The sequence below is a fragment of the Sylvia atricapilla genome, chromosome 11, assembly GCF_009819655.1.
Source record: "Sylvia atricapilla isolate bSylAtr1 chromosome 11, bSylAtr1.pri, whole genome shotgun sequence".
In the NCBI taxonomy this organism is placed as follows: domain Eukaryota; kingdom Metazoa; phylum Chordata; class Aves; order Passeriformes; family Sylviidae; genus Sylvia; species Sylvia atricapilla.
In genome coordinates, this window is record NC_089150.1 from 548,294 (window position 1) to 575,039 (window position 26,746).

The following is a 26,746-nucleotide window of genomic DNA, read 5'->3' on the forward strand; positions in this document are numbered from 1 at the left end:
AACTGTGCTGCACTCTGCGGGCTACGTGTTTTTTTTTTCTTTTTTTTTTTTTTTTTCTTTTTTTTCTGCTGGTTCGTGGCTTCACTTTGCTCCCATCCGGCAGCGAGGAGAGGCAGAGACCACCCTGATTCCCTGCAGCATCCATGCTCGAGGCGGGGCAGCTGCGGACACAGCCGGCGGTGCTCGAGCAGGGTGTGTGTGGGCCATGAGCAGGGGGCCGAGTGGACAAGCTGCGGGTGGGGCTGGGCCGGCATCACCCCTGTGAATCACCGCTCCTTCAAGACGGTTCATGGGCTCAGCCTCAGGGGAGGCGAGTGCGGGGCGGGCTCCGGGCTGCCAGGCCCGCCCCGGGCACCACCGAGAGCAGCGGGCAGCAGCCGGGCCCGGTTCCCGCTCGGCCCGGTACCGGTTCCCGCACGGCCCGGTGCCCACCGCGGGAGGACCTGGGCCCGGAGCTCCTGGGGAGAGCCCGGGGCTGGCTGCAGCAGGTCCCGGGATGCGTGGGGAGAAACGGGGCCCGGGAGGCTGCCAGCTGTGTGCTACACGTGTGTGACCTCTGCGGGGTGTGCCCCAGGCGTGCAAGGTGTGTGACAGGCGTGCTCGGTATGTGCCCGGTGTGCTCGGTGCCCCGCTCGTCCCGCGGCGGGCCCGGTCCCCGCCGTGTCCCCGCAGTGTCCCCTCAGTGTCCCGCTCGTCCCGCCGTGTCCCCGCCGTGTCCCCTCGGTGTCCCCCGCCGCCAGCAGGGGGCAGCAGCGCCCCGGGCCCGGCCGGGCCGAGACGGGGTGGGACACCGGGAGCGCCGGAGCCTGCCGGTCCCGTTCCCGGTCCCGTTCCCGGTCCCATTCCCGGTCCCGTTCCCGGTCCCGTTCCCGGTCCCTTTCCCGGTCCCTCGCCTTTCCTTCCCTCCCCTCTGGGAGAAGGTGCTGCACGGCCTGCCACCGACTGATTGAACTGAAATTAATACCTGGACTGTTTCTCTCCAGAGCGTCCAGTTACCCGGGTGAGGCGTAACAATCATTAACTCTAAGTGCGAACAATACACTGAACGTATTTATTAATGTCTATGGGCCGAATGCATCATTTGCATTTAAATTACCTTTCCACTCTGCTGCGCTCCGGCACGTGTGTGGATTTCCTTCTCTCCAGTTAAAAAGGCCTCTGAGGCGGTGGCTGTGCCCGGGCGGAGGCGGGCGGGAGCTGACCCGGCGCTGGGCCGGCACGGCGGCCTCGGGGCTGGGGCTGGGGCTGGGACTGGGGCTGGGGCTGGGGCTGGGGCTGGGGGCTCGGGGCTGGGGCTGGGACTGGGGCTGGGGCTGGGGCTGGGACTCGGGGCTGGGGCTGGGACTCGGGGCTGGGGCTGGGGCTGGGGCTGGGGCTCGGGGCTGGGGCTGGGACTGGGGCTGGGGCTGGGGCTGGGACTCGGGGCTGGGGCTGGGGCTGGGGCTGGGGCTGGGGCTGGGGCTCGGGGCTGGGGCTGGGACTCGGGGCTGGGGCTGGGGCTGGGGCTGGGGCTGGGGCTGGGACTCGGGGCTGGGGCTGGGGCTGGGGCTGGGGCTGGGGCTGGGGCTCGGGGCTGGGGCTGGGACTCGGGGCTGGGGCTGGGGCTGGGGCTGGGGCTCGGGGCTGGGGCTGGGACTGGGGCTGGGGCTGGGGCTGGGGCTGGGGCTGGGGCTGGGACTCGGGGCTGGGGCTGGGGCTGGGGCTGGGGCTGGGACTGGGGCTGGGGCTGGGACTGGGGCTGGGGCTGGGACTCGGGGCTGGGGCTGGGGCTGGGGCTGGGGCTGGGGCTGGGACTCGGGGCTGGGGCTGGGGCTGGGGCTGGGGCTGGGACTGGGGCTGGGGCTGGGACTGGGGCTCGGGGCTGGGGCTGGGGCTGGGGGCTCGGGGCTGGGGCTGGGGGCTCGGGGCTGGGGCTGGGACTCGGGGCTGGGGCTCGGGGCTGGGGCTCGGGGCTGGGGCTGGGGCTCGGGGCTGGGACTGGGGCTGGGGCTGGGACTGGGACTGGGACTGGGGCTGGGGCTGGGGCTGGGACTGGGACTCGGGGCTGGGGCTCGGGGCTGGGGCTGGGGCTGGGGCTGGGACTGGGACTGGGGCTGGGGCTGGGGCTGGGGCTGGGACTGGGGGCTCGGGGCTGGGGGCTCGGGGCTGGGGCTGGGGCTGGGGGCTCGGGGCTCGGGGCTGGGGCTGGGGCTGGGGGCTCGGGGCTGGGACTGGGACTCGGGGCTCGGGGCTGGGACTCGGGGCTCGGGGCTGGGGCCGGGACTCGGGGCTCGGGGCTGGGGCTCAGGGCTCAGGCTCGGGGCAGGCCGCCCTCACCACCCGGCCCAGACCGAGCGCTCACTGGCTCCTCACGGCCCCGTCCCGCTCCCGTGACATGAGAGAATCTGGGCGAGGAAGAACTGCTTCAGTGCCAAGGCAGGGGCGGCCGGAGGGGGCCGGGTGGGCGGCCGGAGAGGCCGGGGGCAGCCGCTGCCGCAGCTCTCCTCGGCTGAGGGGAAATAGCGCCGGCGGTGCCCCGGGGCTGGGGCAGGGCAGAGCCGGAGAGCGGCGGGGCCAGGCCGTCCCTCTGCCCCAGCAGCGCCTCATTCCCCCGCCGAACCCTCCGGGGTGAGGCTCCGCTCCTCGCCGAGGGCTCACCCCGAGGGGCGGCCTGAGGTGCCTTGCCTTCACCTTGGGCCGGGGCAGCAGCTCCATAGGGACGGATCCAAGGGCCGCTCACCCTGCGTGCGCCAAGGGGCACCCGAGGGCACTCTGGCCCCTGCCACACAGCTAATGAATGAAGAAATGTCGTAGAAATCAAATGTAAAGGAAATGATGCAGACCTTAGTGATTAGTGCTTTGAATCTGGACTCGAAGTGAAACAAGTGCTCTCACTCCTGCTGACTGAATCAAATCATCCAAATTACTGATACATTTTAGTATATTTTTTTTTTTTGGTGTGCAAAGACATTAAAGTGCTTTTAGCAGATGAAGCAAATCCATGTTTAAAACGAGAACAGAGCAGTGTGCCGTGGGTGCCCAGAGGCTGCTGTGAGCTCGTGGCAGGGGCTATGCAGCGCTGCCCTGTCCCTGCTGTGTCCTCTGGCTCTGCCCTGGGCACGGCGTCCCGGCATGGAGCCCAGGGTGCCGAGAGGGACATCCCTTCCCAGGGAGACCACGGCTTTGTGGAGTGGGCTGGGGTCACCTGAGGGTAGTGGCTCACCCCACTTTGGTGGCAGCATCCCAGTTCAGAGGCATTTTGCATCCCCTGCTGCTGCTTCAGCTCAGATTTGGCTGCAGATCATTTTGGGCTGCAGCTCTGACTTGCCTGGAGTTCCCTGGTCTTGTGGGTATTTGATGCTCTGTTGCACTGCCTTTGTTGCTGAGGGTGGATATTAATCAGTGAGGGTGTAGATTTATTGCTTGTGGCTGGACCATGCCCATGTTGGGCTCTTTAGGGCCGTTTTTCCTGCCTGATCCCCACTGCCCATGGCATTCTTGGTGTCTGGGGCTGCCCAACAGCTCAGTCCCCAGGGCAGGGCAGCAGCAGCGACCCCAGGCACGTGGCAGAGATTTTCCTTTGGGATGTGCGTGTTTGGAGGCATTCCTTGTGAGCATATGTCTGATTTCTTGGGAAGAGGAGAAAAGACTTGCCAGATGAGACTGAGCCTTGAGACTGGCGCAGTGCTTTTCACATGTCAGCTCCCTGGCCCTGCCCAGCCGAGGCTCATCAGCCCTGGGAGGGACAGCGCTGGCACCAGCCAGGGCTGCTGTGGCTTTGGTGCATTCTGAGCTGGGTTTCAGTTTTAGTATTTCCCTCTGAATGTTTCACTCCATGCTCCAGCACAAGCCAGAGCACCGTCCCCATCTCCCTGGAGTGGAGCCCTTCCCTTGGCTGGCCAGTGCTGACCTGGGGGTGTCTGGAGTGTTGTGGTACCCCCAGCTGTCCCCACAGCCCTGCCCACCTCTGGGCTCCAGCAGGAGCTGGAGCAGCCAGGGCTGAGTGAGCCCACCCCTGTGGGGAGCTTGTGCTGTATCCAGGGCTGGCTGCAGGCACAGAATGGAAATAAGACTATTTACCCAACTTTTGTTAACTTCTTTATTTCCCTTCTTTATTTATAGTGAGGCTGTAGGTGTATATTTGAAATATACACTATAGAAACACTGGAAACCAGACTTCAGCAGGCCTGAGAGACTGCAGCATTATCCATCTTCTGTAAATACTGTGGAGCAGTTGGAAACCTTTTTATTATCACAGCTCAGCTGGAAAACAGCACCACATTCCTGCTGCCCTTTGGGATCACTTCTCTTGCTTGTGGGGTGAGGGGTAGCAGCTGTTGAAGCATCTTGGTTTAAGTGTTTCATGAGATAAAAGTGTAATTTGCTGGATTTTAAATATCTCGTGCATCAGATCAGCATAAGCATTGCAGGTAAATCAGCCTTGCTCTGTTCCACAGAGATGCCTCTTCCCTGCCCAGGAATCTTCCACAGACTTGGGCTTGGAGTGTTTGATGCTGCAAAATCAGTGGAGGTTTGCGTGTTGGAAATGAAGCTTTGGCTCTGGAGCAAAGCTTATCCCAGACCTTTAAATCTAATAAGACCCTCCTGACAGCATCCAAAGGCCAGGCACCCTCTGACAGCTCCTAATTCCACCCGAGCCCCGTGAGACTCATCTCTGGACGTGCAAATGTGTCCAGTTCTATCTAATGAAGATAAATTTCTTTATTAAGATACGCAGCTGCCTGGGGCACTCTTGAGATTTTGATGAGAGTGAGCTTGGCTGGGAGCTGGTGCAGATCCTTTGGCTGCTGTCCCAGGGAGCTCGTGTGGTGAGGGATGGGATGGACGGGGTTCTGCAGCCTGGCCAGAGCCCTGTGACTCACCAGGAGAGGGCTGTCATCAGTGCTGGTCACCAGCCCAAACCTTCCTCTCCTGCTCAAAGCTGACCAGCTTCTTTCCCTCCTTGATGCGTCTCAGCTGACAAGAAATAACTGTCCTTGGCAACATCACCCACACCCTACCTGCTGCTGCTGAGCACTAATGAACTTGTGTTGGATTTCTGCCTCTAAACTGTTGTTGCATCCATTTTTTTCATCCCCTTCAAGACAGCCTTTATAAGAATAATGTATTTAGCAATGACTGGGTGAGTGCTGAAGCTGGCAGAGCTGTGCCATAGAGCATGACAATGCTGAGCTTGTGAGGCAATGGCTGAGGGTGAGGAGGCTCTCACCAAGGCTCTAGGGTGAGATGCAGCTTTTTTCTTAAAAGAAAGAAAAAAAAAATTAAGTCTTACGTAAGTCAAAACATCTGCTGGTGCATGACTAATGCCTTCCCTCCTCCCTGGTGTGGCAACTGAAGTCCATGGGAATTATATAAATGATAGTTTCCTGTAAGAAGTTCTACATTGTTCATAGGGCTTTTGGGGACAAGCCTTGTGTGCAGCCACCCCTTCCCTTGTGCCGTTTGCTGGTGGCTTTGGGTCCAGCTGCTCCTGGCCCCGCTGCACTGCTGCCACCAGCTGACAGCAGCAGTCCAAACACACTGTCCCCGGCCAGCTGCTGCCAGGCTGGATTTATGCCACAGGACTGATGGCAGCACGTGCAGGGACAGAGCCAGCATCCCTTTGCCCTGTGAATGTGTTGGTGAGGGCTGATCTGTCTGAGGGGAATGCAAGGAAATGTTTTACAGACCCAACAGCCGAAGTGGCCCCCAAATGTGGTTTAATTCCCACAGAGCTTCCCCATTCTGGCAGTGGTACTCTGCAGCATCTTTATAACTTTTCTCACTTGTTTGCCTCTTGATTCCAATTTACCCCTTGTGTGGATCTGGTTCCCCCTGCCCACCCCAAGGCTCCCAGCTCCCAGCAGGACTCCTGTGGCTGCCAGTCTGCCCAGCACCACCCAGCAGAGAACGGGGCTAATTCACTTCTCTGCTGAATTTCTGTTGTTCTCTCTTGAATTTTGGTCTTGTTTCCCTGCCTGGATCTCTCAGTTCTGGACACTCTGTGTCTCTGGTCAGAGCAGGAGGAGCTGCTGGGTCCCCCAGAGGTGAGCCCTCCTGGCAGGTGGGTGGATGCAGGGTGTCTCAGCTTCCAGGCCATGCTTTGGGGTTCTGCTTTCCATGGTCTGGGACATTACCTGCTGCCAGAATTACTAATGGGCTTCTGCTTTTAGCCTGAGTGCTGCTGACTGCTGCTCCAAGGTGGAAATCATGGAGTCAATTAGGTAATTACCTGGCGTTTCAGCTGCCAGCACTGAGAGGTTTTGTTTCTCACCACTGGCGTCAATCCCAACACACATCTCACCCAGACTCCTCAGCAGGGGCTTGTGCACTACAGGAGCAGGCTGCTGGGCCATGGACGGGCTGGAGCTGCTTTTCCTGCAGGTGTTCTGGTGACAAATGGCTCCTCCTCCCTCCGTTTAGTCTCATTCTGGCACATAAATCCAGGCATAAACAGCCTGAGCAGACGTTTTTGAAATTGTCTCTTCATAGTTCTCTTGTTCTGACTGTTTTACCCTTGTTTATCTGATGAGCAGCAATTCACCAGTGAAATGCAGAGTTCAGACCTGAGCTGTAGGTGACACACAGTGGCAGGAGGAGCAGCCAGACTACTGAGGCCCATGATCCAGGGAAATACATCTCCAGTGGCTCCTGGGACTCCTCAGCCTCTTGGTGAGACAGAGCTGGAAGTGCTGGGATGTGCAGGGACAGGGCTGGTGGGGGCAGGATGGATCCCTGCCCTCGGGCACCTCTGGGCTGGAGGTCCAGGGGCATGAATTCATAATCCATGGCAAAGTGTGGAAGCCTTGTTGGTGAAAGTTGTGTTCTTAATTAAATCAGAGTTGGGAAGTGCTGAGGGGGCCAGAGCCCCATGAAGAGCTCTCTGGCCTCTCCTGCACTTCGCTGTAATTTATGGGGAGGAGAAATGAACCTTCATTGGAGCAGGGGCGTGTTTGGGGAATGTCTTACTCTGGCAGAGATGGAGTGGAGGGAGGTCTGCTACCCTTGCATTGCAAAGGCTGAGAACTGCTTCATGTTTGGGAACAGGGGAAGGCAGAAATGAAGTGGTAAATACACTGGCAGAACAACCCAAACAGTTTTTAGCAAAGGAATGAAGTCCCAGTGATGGGCATTTTGGTGGCAAATCAGCAGCCATATGGCACAAGGGACCGGGAACAATTTGGATCCAAACTCTGCTCCCAAGTCCTTCAGCTGAAAAAAACTAAATCTATGCAAGGGAGCTGGAATATCAACTAAGAAACACTTCTATTAATGTGTTGACTTTTTTGCCTTTGGATTTCACCTGATTTACCCATTTTCTCTGCATGGGAATGCAAGTTGTTGTTTCCTATTTGTCAGCCCCTGCCTGTGACCTCCCTCAGGTGTCTGGTGGGATACAGAGTGTTGTGTCCACCCAGAGACACAGAGTAACTGTACAGGAAATCACTGATAGAAACCAGGCACTGGAAAGTAAAGTCATCTCCCACTGAGAAGGAAGGTCTTAGCCTTTCCTGGGGCTGGGCTGTTGTTTCTGGGCTCTTGATGGTACTCATTCTCAGAACACTCAGCATCCTCACGGATCTGCAAGCAGCTGAATTAATTTAATTCGGCTTTTTTTTCCTTGGCTTATTTGGTGGGGAAGGGAACTGCACCCAGACTAAGGAGCAAACAGCCAAAGCGTGACTCTAAGGCTGGCAGTGGAATACACTGTTGGGAGAGAATCAAAGAGAATGGGAGGTATTGCAGACCTATCACTGGGTCTAAGTGTGCATGGATTATCAGTGTGGGAGCTTTTATACTGGAGTAGTTTGGAGCTAGTGAGATTACTCATGATTTTTATAACATTTACTAGATCAGCATCAGTGTCCAAATGGGAGATATCTGCATATGGAAACAGTGTCTCTGAGAAGTCAGCAAGTGTTGCTTTTTGTTGTTGGCAGAAGGCCAAAACCAGCAAAGGCCAATTCACGGCTGGCTCATCCCTGGGCTCTGTTCCTGTCCCAGGTCAGGGCTGTGCCTGCTCACCTGCTGCCTCCTCTCCCCAGGCCGCCTGCCCAGCAGCCACTGGCATTTCATCCTGCCCTCAGCTCAATCAGCATTGCTTTACTGTGAAATGCCCAGACCTATTTTACTCATTGTATCCATCTTAAAGCACTGCAGGAAAAAGTTTAAATATTATTGCTGGCTCCTTTGGCTGCTAACTCTCACAGCATTTTCGTGGAAGTTTCCACGCTGCTCTGTAAAACTGTTAAGATGCTTTTGGCTGATTTATGTTGGCCTAAAATCATTGCAGTAGACTAAAAACAAAAAAAGAAAAAGGGAATTCATTTGTGCTTTCAAGTAATTTCTGTGTGAAATGACCAGATACTTGTGGAGCTGTGACACAGCCAAAGCAGCAAAGGTTGGGTTTGAGGGTCCTGCCAGCACAACCTCTGCTAGGGTGATAAATCTGCTTCTGCACGTGGGCTGGGAACATTTTGACTTGTAAAAGGTTGTTAGCATTTCCTGTGGTCTGGTGTGCTTGGAAGGCTGGAGGCTCCCAGCATCGCTGCCTGCACACAGGGCTGGTGGGACCACTGCTCAAACAGAGGCTTTTAGCCAAAAACTAATGACAGGAATGAAAGCCAGCACCTCTGAAGCCGCCTCTGCAGCCTGTTGTCTTTGAATACGGCAGTGCGAAAACGCAGCAGGTCCTGGCAGGCTCTGATCCTTCACTCCAGGACGTCCTCTGGCCGCTCAGTCCTCCACCTGCTCGTGCTGCTTTTGCCTGGGGGAGAGTTAATTCTCTTCCCAGTGGCTGGGCTGGGGCTGTGTCTGGGCTCTGTGCTGAACACAGTGATTCTCAATGGAGATGTTTTTGCTGTGTCTGAGCAGGGCTCACACAGAACCAGGGCCTTTCCTGCTCCTCGCACTGCCACACTCCGAGTGCAGGGGAGGCTGGCAGGGGAAACAGCCAGGAAAGGTGACCCCAGCTGACCCAAGGGACCTTCAGACCGTGGGACACCATGCTCAGTACACAAGGTGGGGGTCCCTGGAGTTTGTCTTCCCAAGTAACTGCTGCAGGAGATGGAGCCCTGCTGCCCTGGAGGTGGCTGAACACCCGACTGCCTATGGAAGGTAGTGAAAGAATTCCTTTACTTTTGCTTGTGGTGTGTGGCTTTTGCTTCACCTATTAAACTGTCTTTATCTCAACCCACAAGTTTTCTCACTTTTACCCTTCTGATTCTATTTCCAGTCCCACTGGTGGGGGGGTGAGGGAGCAGTTGTGTGAGGTTTGGATGCTGACTGGGGTTAAACCACGACAATGTGGGATCTTTTTGTTCCAAAAGTCTCAACTTTAGACTAAATTTAGTCCTGTAGAAATCAATAAATGGTTGCCAACTTTAACACAAGGGCAGAGCAAGGTCAATGTTAAATATTTCTGAGCAATTTTACCCATGGCTTCAGGTTCATATCCTTTCCTGCAGGGAATGACATGATGAGAAACTTTCCACTGCTTTAAATATTAAGGAATCTCTGAAAATTCTTAGAAACAATTAACTCAAAATTTTCTCTGGTTTGGGGTTTGATTTTTTTTAAATACAGTGAGTTATTCTGCTGATTTTTCATCCAGTGTTGGTGTCCAGAGGCTTGTTTCTGTGGTGTATTTGTACATCTATGTACACACGAGGCAGACCTTGGTGGAATGTTAGGTTTTAGTTTCAAGATCCACGTACTAAAAAGCAGCTGTGGATGAGCTGTTTGTCTCTGGGGCACGGGGGAAAACAACAGTTCTGCAGGAGGCACTGAGCACCACGGGTGAACAAATGCTCTTTATGTTATTAAGTCGTGCACAACCAGACGGGAATTATATAAAATTCCACTTAAATATTTTGTCTCAACAACATAAGTGAAAATAAGTAGCTTTTGGAGATTTGCTTAGTGTCAGGCTGCTCCACCTCCTAATAAGCTTTTCCATACATTTCTTTGCTAACGGAACAGGGCAACAAGTTTATGAAAATGCAGTTGGGACCTCCTGGGATTTTAATTTAAATGAGCATTTCAGAGGCTTGGAAGGAGGAGATATGTTCTGTCTATAATAACAAGTTGTAACTTGGTCGTTCAGCAAGATAAAGCAGTTTATTCCTGCCACACCGAAGCCCAGAGTGGCAATAAAACAGCGGGAAGCGTTCCTCCAGAGGAGGAGAGCTGTCCTCACTCAGCAGGGATCCCAGGGATGTGCTCAGGCAGGCTCCAGCCGGGCACGGAGGGCTCTGCTGCCCAAATTCTCGGGCAGTGCGGCCGCAGGGCTGCCAGGAGCCTGGTGGTGACACTGCCACCAGGGACAGCCACTGCACCCAAGGGAAAGTGCTCACCCAGCACCCAGCTGTGCACCCAGGCCTACAGGATCATCCTGCCATGGAGAGACAGCCACTGCACCCAAGGGAAAGTGCTCACACAGCACTGAACTCTGTCCTTCAGCCTACAGGATCATCCTGCCATGGAGAGACAGCCACTGCACCCAAGGGAAAGTGCTCACCCAGCACCCAGCTGTGCACCTCAGCCTACAGGGAACATCCTGCCATGGAGGGACAGCCACTGCACCCAAGGGAAAGTGCTCACCCAGCACCCAGCTGGTGCTCCTGCGGCCCTTCCCGGGGCTCGGGCTGCTGCGGGCCGGCGGGAGGTCGGGGTTACCGGGAACGCCGGGGGAACGGGGAACACCGGGGTTACCGGGAACACCGGGACTACCGCACACGGGGGAACGAGCGGCGGGACCCCAGCCCGCTCCCCCGGCAATTCCCTGTTCACCATCCCCGTTCGCAATTCCTCCCTCCCCGGCAATCCCCATTCCCGGCAGTTCCCGGCTCGCTATCCCGTTCCCGGCTCGTTATCCCGTTCCCGGCTCGCTGTTCCCGGCAGTTCCCGGCAGTTCCGGGCTCGTTATCCCGTTCCCGGCAGTTCCCGGGTCGCTATCCCGTTCCCGGCAGTTCCCGGCAGTTCCGGGCTCGCTATCCCGTTCCCGGCAGTTCCGGGCTCGCTATCCCGTTCCCGGCAGTTCCGGGCTCGCTATCCCGTTCCCGGCAGTTCCCGGCAGTTCCGGGCTCGCTATCCCGTTCCCGGCAGTTCCCGGCAGTTCCGGGCTCGCTATCCCGTTCCCGGCAGTTCCGGGCTCGCTATCCCGTTCCCGGCTCGCTGTTCCCGGCAGTTCCCGGCTCGCTATCCCGTTCCCGGCAGTTCCCGGCGGTGCCGGAAGCGCGGGCGGAAGCGCGCGGTGCTGCGCGCGCGGGCTCCGGGCCCGCCGGCGCTCTGAGCGGGGCCGTGGGGCCGTGGGACGGGGCCGGGCCGCACCGGGGCCGTGGGGCCGCACCACAGAACACCGACATGGCCCTGGCACCGCCGCTGCTGGAGCCGCCGTTGCCGCCCAGCCTGGCCCCGCTGAAGGTGCGTGCGGGAGGCCGGCCGGGTCCCGGGGGGGCCGGGGCTGGCGGGGCGGGTCCCGGTGGGTCCCCGTGGGGCCGGGTCCCGGTGGGGCGGGTCCCGGTGGGTCCCGAGGGGTCCCGGTGGGGCGGGGGGCTGGCCGGGCGGGGTCCCGGTGGGGCTGGGTCTCGGTGGGGCCGGGTCCCCGTGGGGCCGGTGCCGGCACGGCCGCTCAGCCGCGCTGTCCCCGCACAGCCCGGGCCTTGAGCGAGCCCCGCTGCCCGCACAGCCCTGCCCGAGCCCGGCTCACCCCGCTGCCCGCACAGCCCTGTCCCGGGCCCAATGCCCGCACAGCCCTGCCCCAGCTCACCCCGCTGCCCGTACAGCCCTGCCCGAGCCCCGCTGCCCGCACAGCCCTGCCCGAGCCCGGCTCACCCCGCTGCCCGCACAGCCCTGCCCGAGCCCCGCTGCCCGCACAGCCCTGCCCGGGCCCCGCTGCCCGCACAGCCCTGCCCGTGCCCGGCTCACCCCGCTGCCCGCACAGCCCTGCCCCAGCTCACCCCGCTGCCCGCACAGCCCTGCCCCGGCTCACCCCGCTGCCCGCACAGCCCTGCCCCAGCCCCGCTGCCCGCACAGCCCTGCCCGAGCCCCGCTGCCCGCACAGCCCTGCCCGAGCCCGGCTCACCCCGCTGCCCGCACAGCCCTGCCCGAGCCCCGCTGCCCGCACAGCCCTGCCCGGGCCCCGCTGCCCGCACAGCCCTGCCCGAGCCCCAATGCCCGCACAGCCCTGCCCGAGCCCCGCTGCCCGCACAGCCCTGCCCGTGCCCGGCTCACCCCGCTGCCCGCACAGCCCTGCCCCAGCTCACCCCGCTGCCCGCACAGCCCTGCCCCAGCTCACCCCGCTGCCCGCACAGCCCTGCCCGAGCCCGGCTCACCCCGCTGCCCGCACAGCCCTGCCCCAGCTCACCCCGCTGCCCGCACAGCCCTGCCCCGGCCCCGCTGCCCGCACAGCCCTGCCCGAGCCGAGCCCCGCTGCCCGCACAGCCCTGCCCGTGCCCGGCTCACCCCGCTGCCCGCACAGCCCTGTCCCGGCTCACCCCGCTGCCCGCACAGCCCTGCCCGAGCCCGCCTCACCCCGCTGCCCGCACAGCCCTGCCCGGGCCCGGCTCACCCCGCTGCCCGCACAGCCCTGCCCGGGCCCGGCTCACCCCGCTCTCGTTGCAGGCCGTGGATGACTTGCTGCGCTGTGGGATTTGCTTCGACTACTTCAGCATCGCCGTGATCATCCCGCAGTGCTCGCACAGCTGTGAGTGCCGGCCGGGGACACCCCCGCGCTGTCCCGGGAGGAAAGGCCGGGAGAGTGGGGAGTGTTCGGCCGCCTCAAGAGAAGGTTCTGGAGCCTGCAGAAAAGATGGACAGAAACTATTTCCGAGGGCCTGGAGTACCAGCACGAGGGGGAATGGCTCCCCAGTGACAGAGGACAGGGTTAGATTAGAGATTCAGGAGAAAAAAACTGTTCCCTGGGAGGGTGGTGATGCCCTGGTGCAGCTTGCTCAGAGGAGCTGTGGCTGCCCCATCCTTGGAAATGTCCCTGGACAGGGTTTGGAGCAGCCTGGGATAGTGGAAGGTAGCCTTGCCCATGGCAGGATGGGCTTTAAGGTGCATTCCCACCCAAACCATCCCAGGGTTCTGTGATTCTCTTTGTGATGGAGGCTGGGAGGAGCTCTGCAAGATGGAAGCAGCCAGAACTTTCCCTCGTGTCGTTTCTGCTATAATACACACATGTGGCATCTGGCATTCCTCATTTAAATATCTTTCCTAACATCTGGAGGGTGGTACAAATGCAAAGCTCTATGAGGAGAGCATTAAGAGCTCCAATTTTCCATGCTGCTCTGTGTGCCCTGGGCGATGTCTGCTGGAACCTGGCCCCAAGAGGTTTGCTGAGGCTGGATTAGGGGGAAGTACCTTGCCTTTTCTCATGTTAAGATAAATGCTTGTGATTGTTTGGTTCAGAAACTGTGGCACTTCCTTCCGTGAAGGAAAACGTTGTAGTTTGGCAATGAAGTGTAGTTTAACTTGGCAAAACTGTCACCATTGAAACCAGTGTGGGGAGCCACGAAACTGGAAATTCTCTACAGCTGCAGGTAGTACAGGCTGCCTGGGGCACTCACAAGCAGCACTCACACAGGGCCTGGCCCATGGAAGGTGTGCTGGGGTGTCAGGTGCTGGCAGCCTGCATCTGCCACTTCATTCCTGTTCATACAGTTAAAGTTTGCTTCTTTTCTTTATGGGTTTCTCATGTCACTTCTTACTATACATGTAGTAATTTTTGAGCATTTAGGTGGATGTGTGGTTTTAAGTGTAAATTGGTGCATTGGATCAGGTTGGATTGGGCTTGGAGCAGCCTGGTCTAGTGGAAGGTGTCCCTGCCCATGGGATGAAATGAGCTTTAAGGTCCCTCCCAACCCAAACCAGTCTGGGATGAATTAATGCTTCTGCTGCTTTGCAGGTGCATTCCCAGAGGGTCTGTGAAATACAGATCTCTTTCAGGAGCTGCTGCTGAGTGTGTTCAGTGCTAGGACTCTGAGCCTGGTGATCTAGTGAGGGAAAATGTCTTTTCCTGGAGAATGATGAGACTTTTTAAGTCCTTAAGTGGCGGTGAAAGCTCACAGAGGACTTGACTGTGACAATATGAAGCTTATGGCGTGTTTCACACCCAGTCTGTTGAGGCATCCTGTGAGGATGAGGTGACATTAAGCTGTCTCTCAGCATTTCAGTGCTGTCTCCCCTCCTTTTTTGCCTCTTCTTTCAACAACAAGTTGGTGTTACTTTGGAAAGGGGCAGAAGAGCCGGGGGAAAAGGGGGTTGTGAGTTTGTCTGGGGCTGGGCAGGAAGATCAAAGTGGTCAACATTAGTCGTGTCAAAAACTCGGCATGGTGAGGGAGTGAGCAGTGCAAACATTTCTGTAGTGCTGGTGGCTGGTGAAGCGTTTCTTGTACTGGGAAGCAGAAGGAACCAAACATCAGCTGTGGACAGAGGAGCTGACATTCGATGTTGAAATGTGTTTGCATAAAATATAGCTTCTTTTGCCACAATGCTAATCTCAATTCCATGTAAAAATGGTGTATTTTCAGTGTTGGTGTGTTTGGAATAGCTTGCATGTATTGTACAATAAGGAAATACACAAGCAAGGATGTGGAACTGCATTTGGGATAATGTTCAAAATTCTGTGTTTCCTTTTTCCAGATTGTTCCCTTTGTATCCGCAAGTTTTTGTCCTACAAAACGCAGTGTCCAACGTGCTGTGTGGTGAGTGTGCTTCTGGGTTGGGTTTTCCCCCTCAATTTATTTTTTATCTTTTGGCAAATGTCAGGGGCTTTTCCCTTGGGACCATGTCAAATAATCAATTCTGATTTCCTGGGCAAAGCGTGGTGCTCTGGCACCTGGGATTCTCCTGTTTGAGAGGTGCTCCTCGGTCAGTGCAGGCAGGAGGGGATGGAGCATCGGGCCTGGGGTCTGCCTCAGGGCTGTGGTACAACCTGTCACAAAACATTTAACATCAATTTGTTAAAATACCCCATCACTTAAACCAGCAGTGCTGAGACATAAGCACTTTATTACCTGTGTGTGTGGTCCCATTTTATCTCAAAATAAAAATAAAAAATAATAAAAGCTTTATTAAAAAGAAGAGCAGTGTTGCAGTGGGGTAAAAATCAGACATTGTTTAAAAGGAATGAATTGAATGCACAAAGGCATCTCATCATTCATATTTTCATTCCGTAATCAGAAGATTAATGTCTCCCTTCATCAATTTTCATGCTTTGTTGCTTAAGGTTCTTACCACCTTCAGAAGGTCTTTAGTTTGGTTTTCAGAATTGTTAGACCTGTGCTGCAATAACCCATTGCTGCAGCCTGGCCACACTGGGCTTTGTTGCTTTAGCTTTATGCTTTGTTTTTACCTATTATCCTTAATATCCCAGACTTAAGTTCTCAGACAGTTCTTTCAGTATAAGATTTTTGAGGAAGAAATGTTTACCCTGTAAGCATCTTAATTCCTGTAGCACTTCAGTGGGAGTAGTTGAAGCATTGAGCCAGGAAGTGAGTTACTGATCACTTGAACATTTCCTGGGCACTTGCTGTTTTCACTGTGTTTGAATCTTTCTTTCTTTCTTTTTTTAATAGGCAGTCTCAGAATCTGACCTGAAAAACAACCGGATTTTAGATGATCTAGTGAAGAGCTTTGGCTCTGCAAGGTATTGATGTAATTTTATTGCTACTCCCTCTGGTTTGGCAGCTGGAAAGGTGTAACTGTGTGTGACCAAGACTCTGGAGAGGGGCAGTGTGAGAACTGAGCAAAAAAAATACTGTGTTGTCACAGAAGCGTTGTCAAAGATGAGTGTGTACACTCTGGATAAATCCTGCAGCGTTCTGGCTGAAGGTTACTGTCCACTCAAGTGAGCTGTAGGTTTTACAAGCTTCTTTTGGTTCTGCTTCTGGTTAGCTGCTCTGGAAGTTACAGTCTCTGCCAGTGTCTGACAGTCAACAGACAGCAGGATTCTCTGGGGGAAATAATGGTAGTAAAGATTTTCTTCAAGATCCTTCCTGTGTGTGTGCAGGGGAGATTCTGAATGGAAGGATTTTGTCCAGTGGTAGTGGTCACCTTTGCAAGAGCATTCTTTTGGTGAAGTCACTGGCTAGGAAAAATATAGGTACTGAAAGACTAAAAATGGGAGTTTTCTTGAGTTAGGAAAGTAATGGAGTGCTGTGCTTTCAACTCAACTTCTTGGCCACTTTTATGTTGGTTTTAAATTAATTTTTGAGCTCCACATCCCTTTAAACTACAGGAACAGAATAAATATGACTTGGTAAATTCTCACAACAGTAGATACATGAAGGTCCTTGTATTATCTGTTTTCTTTTGATGAGAAGCTACTCAGTGATTTGCTGGGAATTCTGTGGGTGTTCCTGTCTCTATAGCAGACAAATGCACTTTGATCTTTTTCTCTGAAATTAACTTGGAGCTGGGAGTCAGTGAGACTCTTGGCTTTGTAAGTGACAAGAAGCATAGTTCACTTGATGGCTTTGTTTCATGAGAGAGTTTTTCTCTGATGAAGATCATAGAATGTAAATAGATCTAATCTTCTATATGACCACTACTAGATTTAATTGATTTATTTGAGTAATTTAAATCATACAGTTCCATTTCAGCTTGAATTCTGGTGCTTCCTAGTGATAAATGGATTACTATTTTTTTGTTAATGCCAAATTTTGTAGGGAACAAGTAGTGCTGACTTGGATCCATTATGATATTGAATCTTAAACGTTAATTTTTTTGGACTGCTTTAATGGATCAGTATAAATCTCACCAGTGATAGTAATTCAATAACCTTTTCCTTTTGCAACTTGGAGTTCAATCAATTTCTCACATGAGGTTGGATGGATGGGAGCCCAGAGTGGAGCCCAGTGTGTCCCAGGAGGAGGAGAGCAGTGCAGGGCTCACAGGGGAGGGAAAGGCTCCTGCTGGGTGCTCCTAGGGGACAGGCTGCTCCAAGGGGACAGGCTGCTCCTAGGGGACAGGCTGCTCCAGTGGGACAGGCTGCTCCAGTGGGACAGACTGCTCCAAGGGACAGGCTGCTCCAGTGGGACAGGCTGCTCCAGTGGGACAGGCTGCTCCTGTGGGACAGACTGCTCCTAGGGACAGGCTGCTCCTAGGGGACAGGCTGCTCCTAGGGACAGGCTGCTCCTAGGGGACAGGCTGCTCCTGGGGGACAGGCTGCTCCTGGGGGACAGGCTGCTCCTGGGGGACAGGCTGCTCCAAGGGGACAGGCTGCTCCAGTGGGACAGGCTGCTCCTGTGGGACAGGCTGCTCCTAGGGGACAGGCTGCTCCTGTGGGACAGGCTGCTCCAAGGGGACAGGCTGCTCCTGTGGGACAGGCTGCTCCAGTGGGACAGACTGCTCCAAGGGGACAGGCTGCTCTGATGGGACAGGCTGCTCCGGTGGTACTGACTGCTCCAGTGGGACAGGCTGCTCCAGTGGGACAGGCTGCTCCTGTGGGACAGGGTGCTCCTGTGGGACAGGCTGCTCCTAGGGACAGGCTGCTCCTAGGGGACAGGCTGCTCCTGGGGGACAGGCTGCTCCTGGGGGACAGGCTGCTCCAAGGGGACAGGCTGCTCCAGTGGGACAGGCTGCTCCTAGGGACAGGCTGCTCCTAGGGGACAGGCTGCTCCTAGGGACAGGCTGCTCCTAGGGGACAGGCTGCTCCTGGGGGACAGGCTGCTCCTGGGGGACAGGCTGCTCCAAGGGGACAGGCTGCTCCAGTGGGACAGGCTGCTCCTAGGGGACAGGCTGCTCCTGTGGGACAGGCTGCTCCTAGGGGACAGGCTGCTCCTGTGGGACAGGCTGCTCCAAGGGGACAGGCTGCTCCTGTGGGACAGGCTGCTCCAGTGGGACAGACTGCTCCAAGGGGACAGGCTGCTCTGATGGGACAGGCTGCTCCGGTGGTACTGACTGCTCCAGTGGGACAGGCTGCTCCAGTGGGACAGGCTGCTCCTGTGGGACAGGGTGCTCCAAGGGACAGGCTGCTCCTGTGGGACAGGGTGCTCCAAGGGGACAGGCTGCTCCTAGGGGACAGGCTGCTCCAGTGGGACAGACTGCTCCTAGGGGACAGGCTGCTCCAGTGGGACAGACTGCTCCTGTGGGACAGACTGCTCCTAGGGGACAGGCTGCTCTGATGGGACAGGCTGCTCCTGTGGGACAGGCTGCTCCAGTGGGACAGACTGCTCCAAGGGGACAGGCTGCTCCTAGGGGACAGGCTGCTCCTAGGGGACAGGCTGCTCCTGTGGGACAGGCTGCTCCTGTGGGACAGGCTGCTCCTAGGGGACAGGCTGCTCCTGTGGGACAGGCTGCTCCAGTGGGACAGGCTGCTCCAAGGGGACAGGCTGCTCCTGGGGGACAGGCTGCTCCAGTGGGACAGGCTGCTCCAAGGGGACAGGCTGCTCCTGGGGGACAGGCTGCTCCAGTGGGACAGACTGCTCCAGGGGGACAGACTGCTCCTAGGGGACAGGCTGCTCCAGTGGGACAGGCTGCTCCAAGGGGACAGGCTGCTCCTAGGGGACAGGCTGCTCTGATGGGACAGGGTGCTCCAAGGGACAGGCTGCTCCAAGGGACAGGCTGCTCCAGTGGGACAGGCTGCTCCAAGGGGACAGGCTGCTCCTAGGGGACAGGCTGCTCCTGGGGGACAGGCTGCTCCAAGGGACAGGCTGCTCCAAGGGACAGGCTGCTCCAGTGGGACATGCTGCTCCTAGGGGACAGGCTGCTCCTAGGGGACAGACTGCTCCAGTGGGACAGACTGCTCCTAGGGGACAGGCTGCTCCTAGGGGACAGGTTGCTCCAAGGGACAGGCTGCTCCAGTGGGACAGGCTGCTCCTAGGGGACAGGTTGCTCCAAGGGACAGGCTGCTCCAGTGGGACAGGGTGCTCCTAGGGGACAGGCTGCTCCAGGGGGACAGGCTGCTCCAAGGGGACAGGCTGCTCCTAGGGGACAGGGTGCTCCTAGGGGACAGGCTGCTCCTGTGGGACAGGCTGCTCCAAGGGACAGGCTGCTCTGATGGGGAAGACTGCTCTGGTGGTACTGACTGCTCCAGTGGGACAGGCTGCTCCAAGGGGATGCAGGCAATGGTCATAGTCGTGTCCAGGCTTTGGGCACCTGGGCAGGGTCTGTCCCCTGGGCTGCACATGCCCTGAGCTGAGGGGACAGTGCTGTTCTGTCCTGCTGATGTTGGTACAGGACAAATCTCCTGTCTCCCCCCTCCTTCTCCATCTGCTTTGTTTTCCCTTGGCTGTCCCCAAAACCAAATCCACAATCCTGGGTTTGAAGAGCTCAGCACGTTTGAAAGATCAAGTATGTTCTAACTTGACTTTGAGCCTTGGGTAGTTTGATGAAAATTAGGCCTTAAATCTTCTCAGCATTTCACAAAGTGCAAACCCATTTCTTAAGTCAGGCCTGGAGGGGAAGAAAATGTTAATGTTGGTGGCACTTAGCAGAGTGAGAGCTGTGCTCCAAGGTCAGTGTGTGCAGGGAATGGGAATCCTTCCAACCAGACTGAGCACTGATCCCATTTATGCCCTGCTCAGCATTAGGGGTTTGCAGGATGGGCCGTGGTGGATGTGCTCAGGGGAATGCAGCTCTCTCCCTGTGCAGAGGGTGGGCTCTCAGTGGAAGTGGAGATGTCCTGTGCTTCCTTTTGGCCGTGGATGTTTCTCTGTGGAGGGAGAGGAGCAGTTCTGAGCAGGCTTTGATGGGTGTACAGTGCCCTGGTGATGGGCACACCCTGACCCCAGTGGGGCAGGAGCTTGGGGCTGTTGCCATGAGCAGTTTCTGTTCCCTCACCTCTCTGTGCTCTGGGGCAGAATTCATGGCTCAGGCCATGAAAACAAAGATGAGGAACAGTATTTGCAGCAGCTGTCCTTAATGAAGAGTTCTCTTAACAGTTGCAGTGAGGTCAGTATCTTCAAAAATAACATGTAGAGTTTTGTGTGAAGTGTAAAGAATTGTTTTCATTCCCTCTACTGAAGAGACTGAGAAAATTTGCCAGTTTCTGCATCACCTTGTTAGAGAATTTAGCAATAGAAATTAGAATTAGACTTGCCTAAGTAGAAAAGTAGTTGTCCTTGCTGAAAAGAATCTCTGCTTTTCTTTGTGCATAGGGAAGAAGAATGTTTCTGCTGTCAGGTTTATCTCTGTTTCCTAAGCAGGATTACTCGACAGGCAGTGAGTCAGAGGAATAAAGACATCGAATCTGGGTGCTCAAGAGAGCAGGTGCTGTCACTGCTGATGCAGTGACTGAGCCTCCAGCAGGAATGCAGGAGGAATTTCAAGGAGATACATTGCCTTTAGTGCAGTTGGGACTGTCCTGTGTGAGCTGTTCCTAGGAAGATTCACTGCTCTGGGTCTTGCTTGGAATTTGTTTATGTGGAAGCCCTGAATTCCCAATGACTCTTACTGCTCCTTCAGCAAGCATAAGTAAGAGCACTGTAAAATGGGAACCAGGAGCCTGATAAAGGACACTTGGCTTTTATGGGTGCTACAGATCTGAAGGAAAAAATGTGGGCAGCTGTTGATGCTGTTGTTGAAGCAGAGGGAGGGTGCTGGAGGGAAGGGTGTTAAGAAACCATCCATCTTTAGTTAAAGAGGTGTTTTTTATCTCCCTGCCCTGACCCGTCTCATGGCTGAGGAGGGTGGGTCTTGCAGGAGGCTTTGGGTAGTGGCTGTTTTGGTGGATCTGGGCCCACAACACCTGGCTGATTCATTTCAGCCTTCAAAGGGAAGGACACTGCTCTGCTCATAAACTGAACATTGTCAGCTGTGCTGCAGTTACTGCTTTGTGCCAGGAAGGTAAATCCTGTCAGCTTTAGGGCTCATACAGTCTGTTAAATTCTTGAGAGTATCACAGATAACCCTGAGACCATACACTATATGCAGAGGTTTTTGACAACTGTGTAGAACTGATGTTTGCTATAGGGTCAGCTCCCAGATGAGCTGGCCAGGCTGGTGATGGTGAGGCTGGACCCCTCTGGGCTTACTGAATGAGGGATGAGCTTCCAGTCTAGTCATGCTTGTCCAAATCTCCAGTCACCCCTGTCAGAGCTTCTGTGATTGGTGAGGAATTCGAGTAGCTCACTCTGGTGCTGAGGGAGGGGGTGGCAGGTGACAAAATGCTGTTGGAGAGCCCAGGGCTGTGCCAGGAGCATCTGCTGTGCCTGGCTCTTCTGTCCCTGGCTCTGGGGTGTGGGACCATGAGGTGTCATCACCCAGCTCCTCATGAGCCCAAAAAAATCACATTCTGGGAGATGCCAGTGTGGGACTGCTCCCTCCCCTTTTCCCTCAGTCCTAGCATTTTCTGTGTTTTTCACACCCGAAAAAGAGTGTGTGTTGGTAAACAAGTTTTCAGGTTCTTCACACCATCCAGTGTGCTAGCTGTGTGGTTTTTGGATGTTTCTAGACAGCAGCTGTTGCAGTTGGTGTCGGATGCTCCCCCGAGTTCACCCCCTCCAGCCCGTGGCCACAGGAGCCCTGGTCCTCAGCCAGAAACTAAAGATGGGCCAGGGATTGACAGCTTCTTGAGAAAGGACAAAGTGTGCACCTCCACGAAGGCAGGAGGCCTGGCGTGGACTGCTCAGAAGGCTTTCAAAACTGAGGAGCACCACGACCCCGACAGCGCTTCTGCAGAGGCTGGCGGTGCAGACAGCAAAGTGGGGTCACAGGAGCCTCCTGGGTCCACTGAAAGTCATGAAAAGCCTTCTACGTCTGTGGTAAAAGGAGACAAGAAAGGTGAGGAGTTTAATTTCTGGTTGTGTCCTGCTCTCCCCCCGTGTGGCTGGCTGTGTGTGTTAGGGGACCCTCCGTAGGTGGCAGTCGCCCCGTTTCACCACGTGGCTCTGATCTGTGTGGCACATTCAGCTCCTTCCCCTTTCACTGCTGGTGTGGGTTTGGTGCTCCTTCACATCGCTGCTGGTGTGGGACAGCTCTGCTCCAAGCATGTTCTTCACCAGAAAGCCTGAGCTGCTGCCAGGGAATTAAATGGGATTCAGCGCTTGCGGATTCCTTTGCTTTGAGTAACAACACTAAAAACAATAGTTGTGCAACAGTCTTAGTAAAAATGAAGTAATTTCTCTTCTCCTTCCCCCAATGACTAGACTGACACTGGCATTTGTTCTGCTCTTGTATTCCTGAGTAACCAGATGCAGGTTATTTTATAATGGGTTTGTTATTTGAGGAGTGAGCCTGAGCTCAAAATGAGCACGGCAGCAGTCCTGTTAATATTTCTGTTCACACACTCTCCACAAGAGTCATCTGCTTTATTTTTTTGTAATTCTAGAGAGTTAAGGTGGATTTACTTTGAAGCATGAAAATGCTCATTTATACTAATCAACCACAATAAAATGGCAGAATCCTCTTAGTTCTGACATGCTGGCAGCCATCCTATTGACCCAGCTAAAAGCCTAAATTAAAACAAAACACCGTGTAGGAGTTTACCCCTGGTTCTTATTAGTTCAAATTTAGCTGTTCTTTTGTTTAACGATTTATTCATGTGGAACTCTGAAGTTCATATGTATTCATTAGCTGGGTGAATCCTGCTTAAAGAGGTACCACAGCCAGGAGAAGAACCATGGCAAACCTGTCGTGGTTTTACTCCTCAGATCCACTTGTGCTGGTCATTAAATTTTACTGCTTGTTTATCTTTGAGCAATTAAAACTTCCACTTGCTTCCCATTTTATGATCTTTTTGAATCTTTGAGCACGCATCACATGGAAATTATTTCCACAAGTAGTTGGTTGGACAGTATTTATGAAACACCTGCAGTGAGAGGGTTTAGTGTTTTGTTCCTGTTCTGAGAACTCCAATGTAACTTGCAGTACAGTAACAGCTCAGGGCTGGTGTGTTTTGTTACTGCCCCAACTGTGAGTTTCTCAGAGGAAAGCACTGGCTCTTTGCTGTGACATCCACACCAGTGAATTCCCTGTCCCTTGTTTCCAGTGGAATGTCCTGTTTGTGGGGTTGCTGTTCTGGAGCAGTACATAAACAAACATCTGGACAGCTGCTTGACCAGAGAGGAGAAGAAGGACAGCCTCCGAAGGTAAGGAGCAGCTCTGAGAGCTTCCAAATGCCTGGGGCTGCTTTGTGCACTGTGGACTCGCAGCTGTTTGCTGCTGGGGTGTCACAGTAGTGGTCTGTGTTTGTTCCTGGCTTCCCTGCTGTGTGGAGCGCTCTGAGATCGCTGTGGGCATTGGCCCTCCTTGGGGAGGTGTGTGGATTGCCAGCTCAATTACTCTTTGGCTTTTAGGGGTAAGAAAACAGTGGCCAGTGCTTTAAAATATTCAGCACAAGGAGTTAGTCTGTGTGTTTCTGCTCCCTGGCATTAAAACCTTTCTGCTCCTGGCATTAAAATTCCCTTCAGGTAACACCGATTCCCATTTTTCATTTGGTGAATGAATTGCTTCCTGCGGTTCAGGTGTGCCAAGAGACATTTCCTTCAATAGCTGTCAAGTTAAAGAATAAGAATTGCACCTTTCTCCCCTCTCAGTGGGGCTGTTGAAGTTTCCTGAAGATCTGGATTTCCATAAGATGGATGCATTCCTTTGGCTTTGTGCCCCTGCCCCAGCATTGGTCACGGTCGCCACGTTCACATCACAAGTGGAGCCTCAGTTTGTTTTACTTACAGCAGAAATTTAGGCTGCTGTTATTTCTGACTGATCAGACTGAACAACTGGGAGGATTTGTACTTCAATGCTTGTTTTTCCAATTTCCCTGAACCTTGAATTCGAGAGTAACTTTATGTTAAAGCTCTTGTTTTGCCCAGTCATGCTTAGAGTGCAGTCTGTAAGCTAAAGGACATTCTAGATGGAAAAATGGTGAATGGGAGTTGAAATCTGATGTTACATTTCATTTCCATTTGGAGTGGTTTAGTGCTTTCTGTGTTCTTAATGAGTGGAAAAATAAGCCAGATCTGTCTTGGTGTCCCACCCATGTCCCTCAGAGGATTTTAAACGCTGCTTATTTAATCTCTGGACTGCTGAGGCCTTGAGCAGGTGCCCAGCAGAGTGTGCCCTTGGGGACTGGCAGTTTTCTGCCTGGTTTCTGGCACTGCTCTTTGGTGGCAGCACGTCCCTGGTGCTCCTCTGAGCAGTGTGAGCTCTGCTCATCTCAGAGCAGGCTGTTAGCAGCTGAGCAGTCTCAGCAGAGCTGCTGGTTTAGCCCCCAGAGCTCCACAGGGGTAATTCCAACACGTCAGTGTGTTTCCAGGGAGCGCTGTGTTTCTCAAGCGTGGGGAAACCCAAGCAGCATTAGGATTTAAACCTGTTGTGAGCTGTTTTCCCGTGGCTGGCTGCTGGAAAGCTGTCAGCACACTACAGCTCATGCTGCTGGTGAGCTGGAAAATGCACCAAGCTTCTGTAGGATTTTCAAAAGATTTAATTTAATTATTTGGTGGGATTTTTTATATTTACCAAAATAATCTGAAAAAAGTTTCCCTGAAGAGTGTATTGTGGTAATCCATCTTCTTTTTAGCAGCCATGCTACAGGGCTGGATGAGAGTAAATGAATTATTGACAGTTTTTGTATTAAGACTTGTTTTTTTGACCTTGGAATTGTCAATGTGATAAGTCAAAAGTGCTGAATAGTTTTCAAATAAATCTCTCATTTTCACTGTGTGAAGCTGTTAACTGCTCTCTAATCCAGAGTAGTGCAACTGAGCTTTATTTTGCTGCAGAAAGAAAAATGTCTAATTAAATGCTGTTTCTCTGTGAATTACTGCAGTTGCAGAAGATGTAGATGAGTTTTGGCCCCTTTGTTTTTCCTAGTTTAAGGGCATCTCACCAGGAGGTGTAGGGAAGCCTGAGCTAATTTGACAGGAGGAAATGTTCTGCTAATTTTAGGTGACAAAAGTTGTTCTAGGACTTGAATTTTCTCTGGCAGTTCTTGTAATTAAGATGTTTTCCCCAGCTGTGCCAGGAATGTTGAGTCCTTCTGACAGAAAGCAGTGGGAAGTAGTAAATTTTGGCTCTAGATGTTACTCCTCTGAGAGCACTGTTACTTACCTTTAGTGTCTCTGTATCATCAAACCATCCTTCTGTTAGCTGGGAACTGCTGCCTTCAGGTGCATGACTGTTTTTCTAAAAGACATTTTTCTAGAAGGCTGAAAAATCTCCTAATTCACTTTTTTTGGCTGGATGTTTTAATGCTTTTAATATTTCTCCAGCTGATTCAAGTAAGTCATGGCCAGTACTGGGGTGGAAAACCCAAGTTTCTTTCATGTGTGTGTTTTCCTGAGTGGGTGAAGTACTTTACAATTACTTAAGTAGTGGTAATACTTTTTCACAGGAGTATGAATTAAATCAAGTCCCTTTTGCCTTCCTTTGGCAGTTCTGCTCACAAAAGGAAGCTGATGTCCAAGGTTGTTTATAACCTGCTGTCGGACCGAGATCTGAGGAAGAAGCTCAAGGAACACGGTCTGTCCACCTCTGGGACCCGCCAGCAGCTCATTAAGAGACACCAGGAGTTTGTGCACATGTACAATGCTCAGTGTGATTCCCTGAATCCCAAATCAGGTCAGTGGGAAGCTGCAGGGAGGTGGCTGCCATCACAAACCACCAGGCTGCTTTTCCCCTTCTGTTCCCTCTCGGGGCTGGTGTAGCACTGGTCTGACTGCTGGGAGAACTGGAGCTGGAAGAATTTATCTTGTGTAGGTCAAGATCAGTGCAAAATACTTCTTTAAGCTGCTGGGAGTCCTCGGGGTGAGCCTTCACTCTGCTGGGGCTGGAGTGGCACTGGCTCTCTGCCTCATTCATGAGGGGCAGGAGGAGCTCTGGGGTGTGTGAGGAGCCCTTGAGCTGCTCTCCCCTACACAGTGCCAGCCTCTTCCTGTGTCCAGACCCTGTGCTCAAAGGTGAATTATTAAACTCACACTGCAGATGCAGAAGTGGATTTTGGGTGGTAGCAGGAGCCTGAGGTCACTGTGTAACACCAGTGGCTGAGCTGCTGAGGAAACACAGGTGCCGCATTCCTGCAGTGTGCTTAAACCAGTTTGGAACAGGTTTTATTCTTTCACAGCTTAATAAACTTCTGTTCTGCTTCACTGTATGGTGAAGTGTTTGTTTTAATAACTGTCTGCAGCTGCTGGCACTGCTGTGGAGATGATGAAATGCAGAAACAGATTTGTAAAAGTAAATGTCAGAGTAAACTGTGCAGGGCTCTGCATAGCCGTGGCTCGAGTTAAATGTTACAGTTACGTTGTTTATGGGCTCTGGTGGTGTCTGACAGTTCTTGAAGCAGATTGTAATTCCTCTGTGGGCTTTGCCCTTGAGCCTGTGCATGGTTCTGTTGCCCTGGACAGTGGTTTGGGGGGCAAAGTAAGATGTACAGTAGATGCAATTACTGTGTATTCCACATAAACATCCAGCATAAAATGGAAGTTCTGTCTGAATGAGGGCCTGTGTGCCACGAGCACTGTCCTGGGCAAGAGGTTTGGGGGGATTTGGAGACGGAATGTTTGCTTGGGATTGGAGCCTGAGCTCTCCCTCTTGGAGGGCTAATGCTGTTTATGTTTCAAATGCAGGGTAGTTTCAGTCTGTGCTGTTACAGCTTTTTATTACCCAGCTCCTGTTTCAGTGATCCCTTTCTGGTATTTCCAAACAGTTGCGGAGGTTGTTAAAGAGCTGGAGAAGAATGAGAAGATTCGGGTTCAGCTGGAGTCTAATAAACCTGCTGAAAATGTAAGTGGCTGATGTTGGCTCTCACAGAGGGGTGGCCAGCAGAAACTGCAGAGTGTCACCCAGTGTCTGCCATTGCTTTATTCCCAGACTGAGTGTT

At 54.0% G+C, this 26,746-nt stretch overlaps 1 protein-coding gene across 2 annotated transcripts in view; it reads left to right on the forward strand.

Moving 5' to 3' along the window:
* The first annotated feature begins 11,288 nt into the window (after positions 1–11,288).
* Positions 11,289–26,746, forward strand: part of RAD18 (RAD18 E3 ubiquitin protein ligase) — a 29,331-nt gene continuing 13,873 nt past the window's right edge. Inside the window, exons 1-8 of one of the 2 annotated variants that reach the window (XM_066327132.1) lie at positions 11,289–11,403; positions 12,604–12,685; positions 14,626–14,687; positions 15,561–15,631; positions 21,380–21,708; positions 22,916–23,015; positions 25,301–25,485; positions 26,573–26,649. In XM_066327132.1, the coding sequence (XP_066183229.1) occupies positions 11,344–11,403; positions 12,604–12,685; positions 14,626–14,687; positions 15,561–15,631; positions 21,380–21,708; positions 22,916–23,015; positions 25,301–25,485; positions 26,573–26,649 (966 nt within the window). In that variant the 5' untranslated portion in view covers positions 11,289–11,343. The remainder of the gene's footprint in view (positions 11,404–12,603; positions 12,686–14,625; positions 14,688–15,560; positions 15,632–21,379; positions 21,709–22,915; positions 23,016–25,300; positions 25,486–26,572; positions 26,650–26,746) is intronic. The other variant, XM_066327131.1, reaches the window with a different exon arrangement.